The following is a 16,283-nucleotide window of genomic DNA, read 5'->3' on the forward strand; positions in this document are numbered from 1 at the left end:
ATAAATGATGAACTAACCTAACTTTGTGTAAATAGACCACAATATAGAAATATGTACACATATGCAGTCGTGACTGACGTGTCTTTTTTCTGAATTTATACAAACATTTCATTTTATAGTAAATTTGTTTTGGCTAGTTTATGTTTATGAACAGAGACCTACAGATGCAGTTTAGTAAAGGAAACTCATCTGTGAATCTGAGTTTAAAGTTTTTATTAAACTTAAACTGTAACTAAGCTGTAAATAAATCTTAAACTGAAACTTTGCTTGTTTGTAAAAAGTGATTTCAGAGCCACTCAGTTCTACCTGATGGAAACTGTTTGCCTTCAGTGTTTTGTGCTTATGATAATTTTAACAGACATCAGCGTCACTAATTAATGACTCTATTAAAAGACTGGTTTACCAAGAGAGACACTGGAGTATTTTCACCTAAAATGAGTTAATAAAGCAAAGTCTTGTTATAAAATGATAATAGGACATTCATAATTAATCTTTTAGTACTTTTACTTTCGATACTTAAGTACATTTGAAGGCAAATACTTTTGTACTTTTACTCAAGTGGAGGTCTAAAGGGAGGAACTTCTACTTTTACTGAAGTAATATTTTACCTTGGGTGTCTCTACTTTAACTCAAGTACCTGGTTTGTGTACTTTGTCCACCACTGCCGACCACTTCGTGGCTGAGCTGCTGTCGTTCCCAATCGCGTTGACTTTGTTATAATACCACTGACAGTTGACTGTGGAATATTTAGTAGGGAGGAAATTTCATGACTGGACTTGTTGCACAGGTGGCGTCCTATCACGGTACCACGCTGGAATTCACTGAGCTCCTGAGAGCTCCCCATTCTTTCAGTAGTGTTTGTAGAAGCAGTCTGCAGGCCTAGGTGCTTGGTTTTATACACCTGTGGCCATGGAAGTGATTGGAGCACCTGAGTTCATGATTTAGGTGGGTGAGTGAAAACTTTTGGAAATATAGTGTATGTATGTTTAAGGTTAATGATGCTTCCAGCTGTGGCTTTAACTTTCATTGGGGCTGAAAAGGTTCGTCCCAGTGAAAATGAGCCATGAAGAGCAGATCAGTGAACATGTGTTTTGATATTAATATCCATTTCTCTCCCAGTGTTTTCATAACTTCCACTCTACAAGCCGGCGGAGCCTCTTTCGTGTGTGTTTTTGATTGTAAAGAAGCAGGCGAACGCGTCCGTCTTTAAAGCAGTCACATTTATTGGCCTCCTCTATGCACATTTACTCAGCTGCCAGGCAGCTTCAGGGAAGATGTACAACAGGAATCTCCACAAAGTTTACTAAAAATAAATACAAGACTCGTCGCTGCACAGCTCAAAAAATATACAAAGGCTTGGAAATAATGTAAACTTCTGAAATCATTACAAAAGAAACAGCATCGCAACATTTTAAAAAGGTCATATTTACAAATCTGTACAAAAAAATACAAAAGTGATGCTTTTCTAGTTTGTTCAGAGTGTTCGGTCTGAGTGAGGCGCAGCTCGTACCGGGACCACAGACGCACTGCGGCTCTCCTTCTCACTGAAACAGTGACCACTGCTGTTACTCTCCACGTTCATGCACCAGCACAGCTAACTCTCAAGCCACTTGGTGCGCAGATGTAAGGAGCGGGTTCCTTAATTTGGGTTTTGTTTAGTTTTTCAAATAAAATTTCAAACAGTCTCGTGTAGAAATCCTCCATAAATAGTTTAAGGTACAGCAAAAGACAAAATAAACTTCACACAGTCCACGATATCAGTGCAATACCAAGGTTATGCTTGCTGGAATGATGGTGTTCAGAGCTGCGCCAGACAGTTATCCGCTGCGTTTTCAGTGTAAACCGTCAGTAAAGCAGCTCTCCTGCGGACGTCATGATGCCAGACACGTCCGCCAACTGCCTTCGTCTTGTTCCCTTTGTAGTGCGCCTGCTCTAGCGTTTCGTTTAAGATCAGAGCCGAGAGAAGGGCCGGCGAGGAAACTAGTGCTCGTGCAGCGTATCGGCTTATAAATGAAGAGTAAACGTACAGCAACTCTGGACAAAGTACGCATTTCTGGTCATTTTCTAGTTGCAAACAACAACTTTGCCGAACACGTCCTCTACAAGGAATAAAAAACAGAGGTGGTGATGATGCCACGTTCTGTTTTACTGATAGTGTTTCAATATCGGTATCAGCATCAATATTAGCAGCAGTGCTGGCCGATACTTAAGGGTCAGTATCATTGTTGGCCGATACTGATATTGAAACGCTGAGTATCAGCCGATATCGATATTAAAACATTGAGTATCGGCCGATATCGATATTAAAACATTGAGTATCGGCCGATATCAATATTAAAACATTGAGTATTGGCTGATATCGATAATAAAACATTGAGTATCAGCCGATATCGATATTAAAACATTGAGTATCGGCCGATATTGATATTAAAACACTGGGTATCGGCCAATATCGATATTAAAACATTGAGTATCAGCCGATATCGATATTAAAACATTGAGTATCGGCCGATATCGATATTAAAACATTGAGTATCGGCCAATATCGATATTAAAACACTGAGTATCGGCCAATATCGATATTAAAACACTGAGTATCGGCCAATATTGATATTAAAACATTGAGTATCAGCCGATATCGATATTAAAACACTGAGTATCGGCCAATATCGATATTAAAACACTGAGTATCGGCCAATATCGATATTAAAACATTGAGTATCAGCCGATATCGATATTAGAACATTGAGTATCGGCCGATATTGAAATCGATACTGACATATTAGCCGATATATTGATATTGAAACCTTGAGTATCAGCTGATTCTGTTATCAATATTGAAACCAGTATCAATATCAGCTGATACTGATATTGATACTGAAACCTTGAGTATCAACTGATACTGATATAGATATTGAAACCTTGAGTATCAGCTGATACTGATATAGATATTGAAACCTTGAGTATCAGCTGATTCTGTTATCAATATTGAAACTGATTGATACTGATTGATATTGATATCGATATTGATCAGTATCAGGCTAATAAAAAGATTTGAAATTTGTTATTGAATTCCAAAAGTTTTCAACGCCTTTGAAGTAATAAAAGTAATTCAATCGGTGCCATAAAAGTCCGGCATCTCGATACTCAGTCCTAGCAGAGGACGTGTCGCCTCACTTTCACAAATCAACATTGACCAGGGGTGCCAATAATTTTGCACAAGACTGTACCACTAAAGCCCCATTTAGACCTTTATTCTGAGTGTAACGCCGTTTTAAAGCCACTATTATTTCTAGCTCAATTATAAACCACATCCCTGTAGTTAAGTGACTTAATCAACTCAGCTTGATTTCACTGGTTAGTAGCTTCAGCTAAATCAGAACAGTGAATATGATCTGACCACTGTGGCCTGCTGCAGTTAAGGGTTCAGCACTCACCCCTTGGAGAGCAGCACTTAAAAAAAGAAAGAAAGAAAGAACGAAAGAAAGAAAGAAAGAATAGGATACAACCATTTGGAGAAGGAGCTAACAGGACATACAAACATTAGCTTATATCTTTATAATTTGACTTTAAAGTGGTTAAAACTCTCTTCTGCACCAGTGTTACTTCAATAAAGCTTAATCATCTGATGATAAAATGTAATTCCATAAATAAAAAATGTCTCACCTCAATATTTCATAGTTAGCAGTATCTTTTAAGGTTCTTTGTTAGGGTTAGTACCGACAATAAAATAAAAATTAGATTTCGTTTTTTCTGTGATGCACAATTGAAGTTGCCTTAAATTGTAGTCATAAATAAAACAGGAAACTACAAACAAGTCAAAACTGCCTAAACATTCCTACTGAGACACTTAGAGAAACCTACACTACAGACTTGCCTTTTCTCTCAGTCAGACATGACTTTGCTCCATGGATTTTTACCTCCAGAGGGTTTTGTACCCCTAACCTTCCTTTTGTAACCTAATTGCTGCTTCTGAGCCAACTTAAAGGGGAACTTCTCTGTTCTTTCAATTTCTACATAATTAAATGGTTAAAGCTGCACTGTGTAAGATTTGGGGATTTGGAGACCTCTCTGGTGGAAATCTGTAATTGCACACAACATGCATCCCTTTCACTGAGGGGATGAATCTGATGATTGAAAGAGAATTCAAAGACAAGTATTTGAGATCTAAACATCCAGCCGGACCTTTTTGAGCCTGTATTAATACGTAACACTTACAGACGGCAGCTTTAAGGTGTAAACAAAGCCATTAACTTGAAATGCTCTGTTCTAGATTTATAGAATTGTTCATAATGGTGGTGATAGGAACCAGACGTCCAACTCTAAAAGCTCCCTCACAGAAAGTTACTACATTAAATGGTTATGAATTCACTGCCTGATGACTGAGACACTATTTTATGATAGTTTTAAGAACATTTTGGCCTAAAACCCTTGCAGGATGTTAAAGGGGGGGGGAAATTGTCCATAAATATAAACATATTTTTCAGATTTTCCACTATTTTGCCAGCATCAACAATCCATATAACACTCAGACTCGTGTAGGTTCACCGGTGGTTTTGATAGTAAATAAAATGTCTATATTTGTGTTGTAGTCATGGCGACCCCTGGTTCCTATCACCACCACTGTAAAGACATCTGAACCATTTCACACCAAACCACTCTGAATCACTTTGTTTACATCTCAACCACTGAATTATGCTGAAATTTAGAAAAGCTCCCCCTTAAAAAACTCAGTTTCTTCTTACTCTCAAACTCACCACTTAAACTAGGCTACTTCTGAACTTTCCTCCTTGCCTTCTCAACTTTCACACCCAGATCAGAATTGCAGTCCAAACGCCTGACCACTCGCCCCGCTGTCCTTTAAAGCTTGACTTAAAACTTGACCCTCTACACTTGTTTAAACCTTGCTCCACTTCACTCGCAGTTTACTGCTTTTGTTTTGTTTTCTTCTACTTTTGCTAAAGGTTTATGCCAAAATATTCATACTGTATGGATGACAAAACAATGAATTTACAATGAAATACACCATGTAATCCCACAGCCACTCCACATACAAGACGAATTCTAGCGAACTGACGATACCAACACCAACGTTTTATAGTAACCTGTCACCACTGTGTCTGGATATTTATTGCATGCAGTTCATTCAATGGCCACTAGAGGGAAACAGGAAAAAAGGACCAAAACATCATCACATCAAGACACGCTGGTTTAAAACACGGTCGTGTATGCTTTTAGACTCCGATCGTCTTCCCATCCTAGTTTACACAGTGCTAGTGCTGACATGAGGTCACTTAAAAATGTGAATTAATTATTAATTCAGCGTGTGAAGAATCAGTACTCCAGTGACCAAAGCACTGCTCGCTTTATCCCAAATCGTTCATACTGATGCATTTCACAGGTTATTTAATTTCACTATTGAACTTGGGCTTATTTGATCAATCAGAAAGAACTGGCACACTCCTTTTGAAGGAATTCATCAAAAAAATACAAACATTGTGGTGTAGTGTTTTAACAGTTTTGCGACTAAATCTTTTAACCAATGTACGGTCGTGTGCAAAAGAGTGGGCACCCCTGGTCAAATGACATTTTGTTGATTTTCTAAGTAAAAGTAAGTGAATACATCCTTGTGGAATGCGCCCATCCCCCAGGCCCTGATGACGACCGTGAAAGCCCCAAAGAATGGCGGGAACTGCAGAATCGCAAGTGAGCAGGGGGTGGCGGACTTCAGGGCTCACTTCCAGCCTTCGTCCCGTCTCTGGCGGCTGACGTCCTCCTCCCGCCATCACTCATGTCCCTCAGCAGAGGTCAAGATTCGGGCCCTGCCTTCCCGCCGGCTCTCGTGGCTGTCATCGGGGCTCGGGGGACGGGCGCAGGGCTGAACCCTCTACAGAGAACACAGTTCTGCACATTTTAATGCACAATCACTGTTTACTTACTGAATGTAAGATACTGGTGGAAAAGTTTAGTATAAAATGTGTGCAAACGTAATTTTATATTTTATTTTTATTATTTTTATTGGTTCCGATATGTTGTACACTAATTTAAAATGCCAAGTGTGCTCCCTGTAGAAGATGTGTTAATTAATGTTCACACAACGTTTTCAGCAGAACATTTGACCAAGGGTGTTAAAACTTTTGCATATAACTGTATATGCTTATACAAGCATGTGCATCCAAGTATGTGTGTATGCAAGATCTGTTTGGGCCTCATTTAGCATATATAATGAGCATAGAATGTTTTTTTGAAACTGCATGTCATATTTATTAACATCTAAACTGAAAAGAGCATCAATTGCATCAGTTTTTGAATTCCAGAATTTCTAGATGTGAAATGGTCTCGTTCTCATTTCACAGTCTTCTTCAATTTGCAGTTAAATTAAATAGATTGATCTGCACCTAAGAAGGACAACCACATTATTTCACTACCATTGCATATTTCTTTTAGGTTATTTGCTTTGCAGAGAATTAATATTTAAATGATACTAATAAACTTCACAGCTGTGTTGATTCAATAAGATTAATTCAGAAAAGTTCAGAAAAATCTCTGTAAAATCATTCTTCACTCACTGATCTGAGCTCATTTAGCTGATATGCTTGATAAATTAAGCCTATTTTGAGTTATTAAATTATTTTCTGCTTTAAATTTGCTTAAAATGTTTTTCTTTTTTTAAGGTATTTTACTATAAAACTCTGTTATAATTTCGGCTAGAAATTGAAAGAAGTGCAAAATAGTAATAGGATAAACCTACGTAGCAAAATTTCCAGCCAAATGACTGTGAATTCTATCTAACGCTGGACTGGTCATCTGAGATCATCATCATCATCATCATCATCATCTTAAACTGATTAATCCAGCTAGGGTTGTGGTAAGACCGCTGGGATAGACTCCAGCACCCTCCGTGACCTAGAAGGATAAGCAGTTATCTCAGATGTTGAGGAAGCTGACTCATTGTTGCTACAACAAACAAAGGCCACTTTTTGATTGTCCTACGTTTTTCTGTCTTGGACATGTTTACGTTTATGTACGTAGCTACATAACATTGTATGCCCATACAATTTTATTCTCCATTTTTTTGTGACTGAGCAACTCTACAATATAGATTGCTGTGCTCTTAGACAGCAAGTGATGTACTGCATATGCTTATAAGATGACTGTGTGATTATTTTGACACCATACTTGGTGAAATTTGTAATGTCAGTTAACACACGTATGCTCCAGAAACATAAGCAAAGTCCCGGTCGCACATAAAAAAGTGAGTGAGTGAAACAAATATGATGGAAGTGTTACATTGCAAATGAAACATAATCTCTCTGCACACTTCTGTTTTTTTCTTTTTTTCCTCAGAGCTACAAAAGGGTATAAACTCGGCAGAAGATGTCTATCATTTCTGCTTTAAAAAGAGAATCAAAAATATGTAACTGGTTTCATAAAAAGTTCAAAAAGATTTGTGTTCTTGTTTAGTGGCTGATAGTAGAAGGTGCTTTTTTTAGTTTTGCTTAAGAAGAACGGTCGTCGTGTGGACTCCCGTCTGAGTTTTCTGTTTCTCCCTCAGAAATCGCTTGCATGGGTGCCGTGTACAGTCGGCTGCGTGTGCTGTACCGACTGCTGTTTGAAGCTGGCGGTATCCTTGAGCGGCCTGGTCTGGAAGAGCCAGTGGGAAAAACTTTTGTGGTGAAGCCCTCCACACTGACTTTTGGGAAGGGGCTTGGGAATTGCTCAGGGGTTCCCTCAGGAGACTGCAGCTGCAAGGGTGAGGGAAACTCTTCGGGTTGTTTGGAGCCCTCTGCAAGAGAGTCGCTGAAACTTTTGGAAGCAATGGGACTTTTTAGAATCTCTGTGGCAGACATGCGGTAGCTGGAATCTGAGCGACTTCCCTTTTTCAGCAGCAGCTGTTTAAATTCCTCGTTGGAGGTACTGGACTTCTTGGCGCTCCTGTAAATTGGTCCTGGGGTCCGCTGGGAGCTCGTTGGAGTTGTTGGAGTGACAGGGGTGCTGGGAGAGGTTAAAGGACTGCTAGCTGCACTCGGACGACCTCTCACTGTCATATCTCCAGAGTCCTTTCTGCCAAGGACTTTTCTTTTTGACCTTAAATGACAAACAGTTTTGATGTTAAGATATTTCTGACCACATTTTCATTTAAACAAATCTGCTACTTTTGACTGAGACATAGTTCCTTTTACTGAGGAAAAGATACTGTAAGTTGGAAGCTTACCTGTGAATCATGGCAAAGAGGTCCTCTGTTGTGCGGGCTTTACTAGGAGAAAGAAAAACGTCCTCATCCGTTTGAGGGGACACTGTTGGATCACTAGGTGTGGATTCTGCAAAGATATTTGATCTGCTTTTTAATAAATTCAAGTAACAAAATGTGACACTCACTAACAGAGATTGATCATCACAGACAATGTTTTACTGTGCTTTGCTTTGTTACTAAGGGCTTGATGATAAACTAGCTTTTGCTGTAGCCGAAACTTAACTGGTGCGAGTAAGTACTTTGACATTTGTTTCTGGCTAATAGCTGTTGCTGAATGGCAGCATCCATGATAAATGCATCTCTGAAGAAGAGAACAATGTGACAGTCCTTGTGTTATCAGTGCTCAAAATATTATCGCAAGCTCTACGTTATACATGACCAACATGCTTTTATCAAATGTAATGACCAGGTTATAATGTTTCCACAAAAAGATGTCCCTGACTCATTTGGAATTTGATTGGTTTCCTTTTAGAGAGCTTTCTTTTTATTTCATCTATGGAGAACAGAACAGTCAGCCTGGCCTTCTTATATATACACTAGACTCCATTTGAGAGCCAGCGTGAGAGAGAAACTGCAAGAGAATGTGTGATGTTTGTCAGATTGGATAGCAGACATTTGATATGAACAGATTAATGCAACCAGTGACTTACCTTTGCTGAAGTAACCCTCTGTGTCTGGCGTCAACCCTTCCTCCATGTTGTACTGTGAGGCACTTCTGGCTGGAACACTTGATGTCAGTGATTCCCTTCCTTGATTACTGGCATCGCTGATTGGACTAATTTGCAATGATTCCAGTAATGATCGACTCATAAAATCAGGCACTTTGTCAAGACTCTCAGAGGTCTTCACTATACCATGATGATCAGATGGGGATACTGCTGTGTTTTCTTCTGTTGCCTCAGATCTCCCTGGTTGGCCCTTCTCTGCTTCTACACTGTTCTGAGGGGAAATCTCCTTTGAAGTACTTGTGTCTTGGTCACAAGATACCTTTTGTTCCACTGTGTTCTCTGATATGTCAGCTGTGATGTCATCTTGGTTCCCCTCTTCAGAAGTTGCACTGAAAGCAGTCAGACTTGAAAGATGTACTGGGGCTAACCTGTCATATCGGTTTCTAGCACTAAGATGGCTCACCAAACTCCCAGAAGCTGGTCCATCTGCAAGAATAAGCAGTGATTCACAGTTGTCCTTAGAGGAGGTTTCAGTGGTCAGGGGTCTGTAGGGTGGGGGCTTCCTGGTTTCATGGGGTTTACTATTGGTGGGTTCAGTGACAATAGTTACAGTTGGGCACTTGGGTCTAGTGGAAGCATCTGTACAAGGCCGATCATGGTTTTCTTCACCAGGTTTGCCAACCGAGCGTAGCTGCACTGAACGAAGCACCATAGGGGTAATTACTAATGGACCGGTGCTGTCAGTTTCAACTTTTGCAGCCAATGAAGCTCCGCCCTCAGCTTTTGCTGCAGCCACCTTCTGTTTGTTCTGGTGAAAGATGTGCATGTGGTTCCTATGGGTTGAAGGCTTGTTGACACTGTGAAGGCCACTTAGGTCAAGATGGGTAGGAGGTATAATGGGTAGCTCAAGGTCCCTCTTGGATGTACGATGTTGCAGTGAAGCAAGAGAGGACTTTCTCTCTGGGACTTTTGGCTTCCTCTTTCCACCAGTGGGGGAGATGGGGTTAGGGTTTGGAAAGAAAGCAGATGGCATAGAAGATGTTGGTGTCTCTGACTGGCTTGAGTAGCCACTAGAAGGGGATGCCAGACCTACTAGCTTCTCTGGGGAGGGCAGTCTGAATTCATTTTCCACAGGTGGTAGTGAAGGTGTGGTGGCCCTCGAGCCAGACTGGGAAGTCTGTGACTCTGAGCTCTCCTGTGACTTTATGCATTCGATGACTGTTGTACCCGTAGCAGTGCTGGAGTTTGACAAGGATCGGTATGGATCGTTGGATTTCAAGTCATTCAGAAGCCAGAGGTCTGCATAGTCAGACTGCACGGCTCCCTCATCCTTGAAGGAGTGTGTGTCTGTGGAGCCAAGGAAAGCAATATCTGGAATCTCCCTAGAACTCTGAACACCCCAGGCTTCCACTGGCTCCTCACTCTCTGGCTGGTCAGAAGGGTCACTTGATCCCGACTGCAACAACTTCTCCTTGGAAGACATTGGTAGGTGTTGCTCACCAGTTATCTTTGGTTCATTTGTTTCCAGAGCTGGGCCAACGTGGCTGCTGATTTTCTTTAAGGACGAACTACGTTTTGGTGGTGATGGCTTCACCTTTGGTTTCCGCAGAGAGAGACTGCGTCTCCCAAGACTGTGACCTCTGTAGTCTTCCTTTTGCTGGTCCACTGATGCATAGTTGTAAGTGAAACTTTTGCTACCTTTAATACCACAGTCAAAGTGCATGGAGGTATAGTAGCCCTCAGCATCCACAGAGAAGTGCGACATGGTGTCAGCCTTTTCAGAGGGAGGCTTATCTAGGCTCTCAATCGTGGCTATGCTAGCAAAACTGGGGCATTCTAGGCTACCTTCCTCTTCCCTGGAGTGTTCAGGGCTGAAGTCTTGGTGGCAGGATGTGCTGTGCCTATGCTGAGGGTAACTCCACTCACCTTCACTTGCAGTGCTGACTCCAGCATCATCCAGCATGTCAGTTGCAGTGGAAGTAAAAGAGCCCGTTCTGTGACCACGAAGACCTTGAAGCCTGTCCCCAGAGTATGGATCAATAATGAAGCCTGTAGAGTCTTCATTTGCATTAGGAGCTGCGTTTAGAGACAGCTCTGAGTCACAGTGTGAGGATCCAGTAAGTGGGGGTGAGGCTGCAGGAGGAATAGTCTCTGACGTCTGAGAAGGACATGTGGAGCTGCTGCCACTCCAGTTGCCACTGGAAGACTGATGGTCCTCCTTGTGATCCATCTGGCTGGTCAGTATACCAGCATTGGAGTGGATGGGGCTGCTGAATGTGTCAGAGCTAGATGAAATCTCACAACTTTCCATGTCAGCTTTATGAGGCAGGTGGGACCGACCTCTATCCATCCACACATGCTCTGGGCTCTCAGGTAGCTGCTTGAACTTCAAGCTTCCTAGCTGCCGTTCTGGCGGTACCTGGTCATCAGTGCTCTCTCCTTCATCTTTCAGCATGTGCTCTCCTGGTACTGCAAGGAAGTCTTCTGCTTCAAACGGGGAAAGTTCTTCTTCCTCTTCATCATCATCATCATCACTACTATTGTGGCCATCATCAAGTAACCGGCCACCTTCACGAGGCAGGCTACGGGAGCGCAAACGGGAGCCAACAGAGGCAGCAAACATCATTTCAGAGCTTTCCGGTAGAGAGGAGATATTCCCTGTGGAATGGGAGAGTGACACAGTCCCACACTGTCCCCTCTGAGCTCTTATCCGTCTACGTGACGGTGCTGCTGCAACTATCAAGAGGTCGTCTGTCTGGCAACCAGAGTCCCTGGTGTTAAGACGAGAGAGTATGAGATCCTCTTGGCAAGTGTCAGGACTGGCATGCACTATCACTGTGCGTTCTCTAGCTACCGGGGACTCATCAGAGTCTGAGAAGAACACAATTTGTAAATTGTATGCTAGTACCTACTGCATAATCTCAAACATCCTAAAATAAAAAAAAACTCACTGTTAAAGAAACTATTTGTTGCCATGGGTGCCAACAGCATCTGTACCTTCATGACTTTTGTCAACTTAGTCAAATATATCTAAAGTTTTTCAGCAGCTTGAGATGCTTTAACCCCAAAAAATTCCCCACTTTCCCTTCCAGCACTCCTGAAGCCCGTTTTAAATGAGAGCGCTGCAGCTCAAACGGCAAACCCGAGAGCATTTATCAGTCCACACTTCAGTGTTTTATCACAATGGATAATGACCTTGACCATTAGATCAGTATAAACATGTGCTGCTGCTCATTAACGATGAAATAAAGGTTATGTAGACAACATCTGAGCACAGCTACTAATAACTGCTTGTTAGCGGTAGTACGAGTCAACTTGCAGTGATTTTCAATAGCCTAGCTTAGCTGTTGGCTAGATTTAAACATTTAAAAATGAAATTATTTCCTTCCGCATATCCCTACATCTATCACAAAATACACAGCTTTTGATTGAAAAACATCATTGTGGATGCCTTTGTGGTGAGAGGATGAAGTTCAAATAAACCAAACAGGAGCTTTATTTAAGCTAAATGTATTGGCACACCAGGCCAGCATGGGCTACTGAGGTTAAACTAGTGAACTTGAAAAGTGTCAGTGACTGCAGAGTGGTTTCAGTACAGCAGTCTGTGGGTGGTCCCTCATCTGTATACAGAATAGCAGGGGGACAAATTGCAACAGGATTTTATTTCACTAATTTTTTACATGGACTTTGGCGGAATATTTTACCGGACAATGTGGGATTTCAAATTACCAAGTGTTAGGTAATTACCAGCTAATGAAAACCCTGATATATGATGCCTAAAATAACAAAATGCCTGAGCACAAAACCTAGACAGAATTTCAGAAAAATAGGTCCCCCATTAGACCACTACAACTTCAACTATTTCACGAGATTGTCATATTAGAACAATAAGGCAAAAGAGCCAGATCTCCTGCAACATTTCTCAAAAGCAGTCATTTTTCTAACATAATAACCTTTTCTAGTAACAGACTGTAAATCTAGAACTGCATGTGAAAACAAATTTCATTGACACTGAGATTAAAAAAAAGAGATGAAGGTGGTAATTGGTTTACGTGCCTAGGTCTGGCTGCACTCGTCTGGGAATGCCTGTGATGGTTTTCCGTCTCCTCAGCTTCCGTCTTCTCTGTAGCACAGACTGTGAATGGACTAGCGAGCAGCGCACACTGGCATCTCTGTCAAATCCGACCCCTGTGAAGAGCACCAGACGTCAGGAGCTGCTCTCTGCCAAGCCCTCTGATCCCTCCTGTTTCTCACACTCACGCCTCACAGAGGCCTTTAACTCTCACTGCTAACTGTATTGCAGTACCGTACAGCAGTCACTTTACATTCAGTAATGCTGAGAATGGATAATCAAGGCTTCACACTTTGTTAATGCTGTTTTAAAGCACGGTAATAATGACGTGAATGGATCAACATGTATGCCCAGTTGAAGAGATGGATTTCAGGACAGAACTGCATCAGACAAAGTACACAATTCCATGCAAAGGGAAGGGAATCACAGACCTGTGGTGTTACAACAATAAACTGGAGTATAAAGCTTATCTATGCTAGCATTCACTGTCGCAAGTAAATAAAGCTTCACTGAAATATAGATAGATACATTAGACCTGTATAGATACAGTGCAACTGTGGCTATTATAGCAATATATTATTTGCTATGGAAGCATTACTAGTAAATTGATGGAGGGCAGTAATAATCACTTCAATTTCCCATAGTATGCTTTTCTAAAATCCCTCAACACTGACTCAAGAATGCGCTAGCATCGCTAACGATGAATGTGAGTTAGTAGGGGCTGGTTAGCTTTATGTAAAAAGATCAATGCTGACTCTTTTCATACTTTGCTAGCATTTTTGGATGAAGTTTCCTTTTAAGCCCTCACTCCAGCACAGAGCAGATCAATTCGGTCTGCTCCTTTGTGATTTTAATGCAGCTAATTGGCATGCGTGGAGCAATGTCTCAAAGCTTTGCATTTCCTGGCACCAATTATGCACCCGGGACAACCAGAAAGTCATCGGCTTTTTGGCGTGACTCGCAAATTTTAAGCCTAGCTTTCATGTGCTAATCATATTTTCATGATACAGTTTCATAATGATGAGTGCTGCATACTCATGATGCCACATACAACACGATGAATTTAAGCCTAGTCTGTTATTAAGCTATAGTTAAAGTAGCCGTTTAGCATGTTTTAGGGATGCGCACCCATACTGGAAAACATACAGGCTAATTCAGTGAAGCGTGATGGTTGTATTTGTGATGAAGGGTTTTATATTTATTATCTTTATTAGTACTTTTATACTGCTACTCTGAAACACGTGTGCCTGAATGTGAGCACGTTGCTAAGGTTGCGTTGTTAAGGATGTAGCCGAGATGGTGTGGCTGTAACGCTAATTAGATAAATAGTAAGTATGTTATACTATATTTTGCCAGTACAAAGCATTAAGTGCATTGATGTAAGTATGCTGCCATAGATGCGTTGATAACTGTGTGACTAAGTAGCCAGAGAAAGCCGGCTGTGGCGCTGTTTGTCTGCTAACTAGGCTAGCTAGGCTAGCTACACAAGCTGATGTTAGCTGGTTCCATAAACAATGGAAGGATATTTTTCTGACAAACTAACATGTTGGCACATCGCTAACTGAGGAGAAGAGAGGTCGTGTGGAGGACAGTCTAAATCAGCGTCCAGTGTTGTACTGGTTAGCTGGTAACGTTTAGCGCATTAGCTCATAATTCTTTTGGGTTCCAAGGTAGCCTAACGATTGAAATGCCCCTGATAGCAAGAGGTTAGTGGACCACTGTTGGCCCCCTGATGGCAGAGCTGGCGGTCCACTGGCGTTTAGCTGGTAATGTTAGCTCATTAGCTCATCTGTAGAGTTTTTAGCTGTACTAGATAATACTTTTGGGTTCCAATATAGCCTAACAAGTGAAATGTCAAACAGGTTCCTAGGTACCAACAGGGTAAGTATGTGGTACAAACTCCACAGTACTGTGTAATTACTTTGGATAAAAAGTATAGAATAGATCCATGACATAAAAAGACTACACAAATAATGTATGTTTTGGTTGTTTTTGTGAGTAAGTTTATTATACTATATTTTGCTACTACCAAACATTAAAATCTTAGTGTAAGTACGCTGCTATGGACAGAGGAGCCAGAGAAAGTGCAGTTGTTTGTGGCGCAGCTTGTTTGCTAACTAGGCTAACTAGTTAGCGCAGCTTGTTTGCTAACTAGGCTAACTACTCTAGCTGAAGTTAGCAGGTTCCATAAACAATGGAAGGATATTTCTCTGACACACTAACATGTTGGCACATCGCTAACTGAGGAGAAGAGAGGTCGTGTGGAGGACAGTCTAAATCAGCGTCCAGTGTTGTACTGGTTAGCTGGTAACGTTAGCGCATTAGCTCATAATTCTTTTGGGTTCCAAGGTAGCCTAACGATTGAAATGCCCCTGATAGCAAGAGGTTAGTGGACCACTGTTGGCCCCCTGATGGCAGAGCTAGCGGTCCACTGGCGTTTTGCTCAGCGTTTTCTGGGCGGCCCACCAGCGGTTAAGCAGAGCAATAGGCAAAACTTCACTTACCACCGCTCATTTTCCACTCAGAGCCCAATTTACTGCTTTTTTCTTCCTTCTTATCTTTAGTTGTACTTTGTAAATTAGTTTAGTGAATAATTTTAATTATTTTAACTATAAAATCATTTTATTTCAGGACTAGTCATTTTTTTTTTTCTCTCAGTCGTTTGTAATATTTAGTCTATAAGTTTATTTTCTAAAATAAAAGTCTCTGTGTTTTAAAATCTGTTTGAAGAGATTAAAAACTAGTTAGAGTTTGTATGCAGGACAGTAATCTGGGTAGTCCGAGGGTGGACTAGCAGTGGCAAAGCGGGGTGCCGACCTTTTCAAACCAGCAGACCAATATATTCTCGCTATCTGTGTAGTTAAAAATATAGTTTAAAAAAAAACACAAATAAAGTACATTTCTGGTTGTATTTGTGTATTAAATGATATTTTGCTACTACCACACATCTTAAAATCTTAATGTAAGTACGCAGCCATGGACAGAGTAGCAAGAGAAAGTGCGGCTGTTTGTGGCGCAGCTTCTTTGCTAACTAGGCTAACTAGTTAGCGCAGCTCGTTTGCTCACTAGGCTAACTACTCTAGCTGATGTTAGCCAGGTCCAGAAACAATGGAGAGACATTTCTCTGACACACTAACATTTTGGCACATTGCTAACGGAGGAGAAAATACTTTTATGCAGTAAATACAAGCTTCTAGTGTTGTCCTGGTTAGCTTGTAGCAATAGCTCATTAGCTCATCTGAAGAGGCGGCCTCAGCTATGAAAACCAATGATTTTCTTTGGCTATTTT

General features: G+C 41.2%; 1 protein-coding gene across 2 annotated transcripts in view; it reads right to left on the reverse strand.

The window, feature by feature from the left end:
* Positions 1 to 1,383: 1,383 nt before the first annotated feature.
* The window catches only part of nhsa (Nance-Horan syndrome a (congenital cataracts and dental anomalies)), a 125,217-nt gene continuing 110,317 nt past the window's right edge, over positions 1,384 to 16,283 (reverse strand). For both annotated transcript variants that reach the window (XM_036590934.1, XM_036590935.1), the window contains exons 6-9: positions 12,979 to 13,110; positions 8,905 to 11,793; positions 8,216 to 8,321; positions 1,384 to 8,088 (exon numbers count right to left, since the gene is read on the reverse strand). In XM_036590934.1, coding sequence (XP_036446827.1) covers positions 7,500 to 8,088; positions 8,216 to 8,321; positions 8,905 to 11,793; positions 12,979 to 13,110 — 3,716 coding nt within the window. In that variant the 3' untranslated portion in view covers positions 1,384 to 7,499. The remainder of the gene's footprint in view (positions 8,089 to 8,215; positions 8,322 to 8,904; positions 11,794 to 12,978; positions 13,111 to 16,283) is intronic.

The sequence above is a fragment of the Colossoma macropomum genome, unplaced genomic scaffold (assembly GCF_904425465.1).
Source record: "Colossoma macropomum unplaced genomic scaffold, Colossoma_macropomum, whole genome shotgun sequence".
Classification (NCBI taxonomy): Eukaryota; Metazoa; Chordata; class Actinopteri; order Characiformes; family Serrasalmidae; genus Colossoma; species Colossoma macropomum.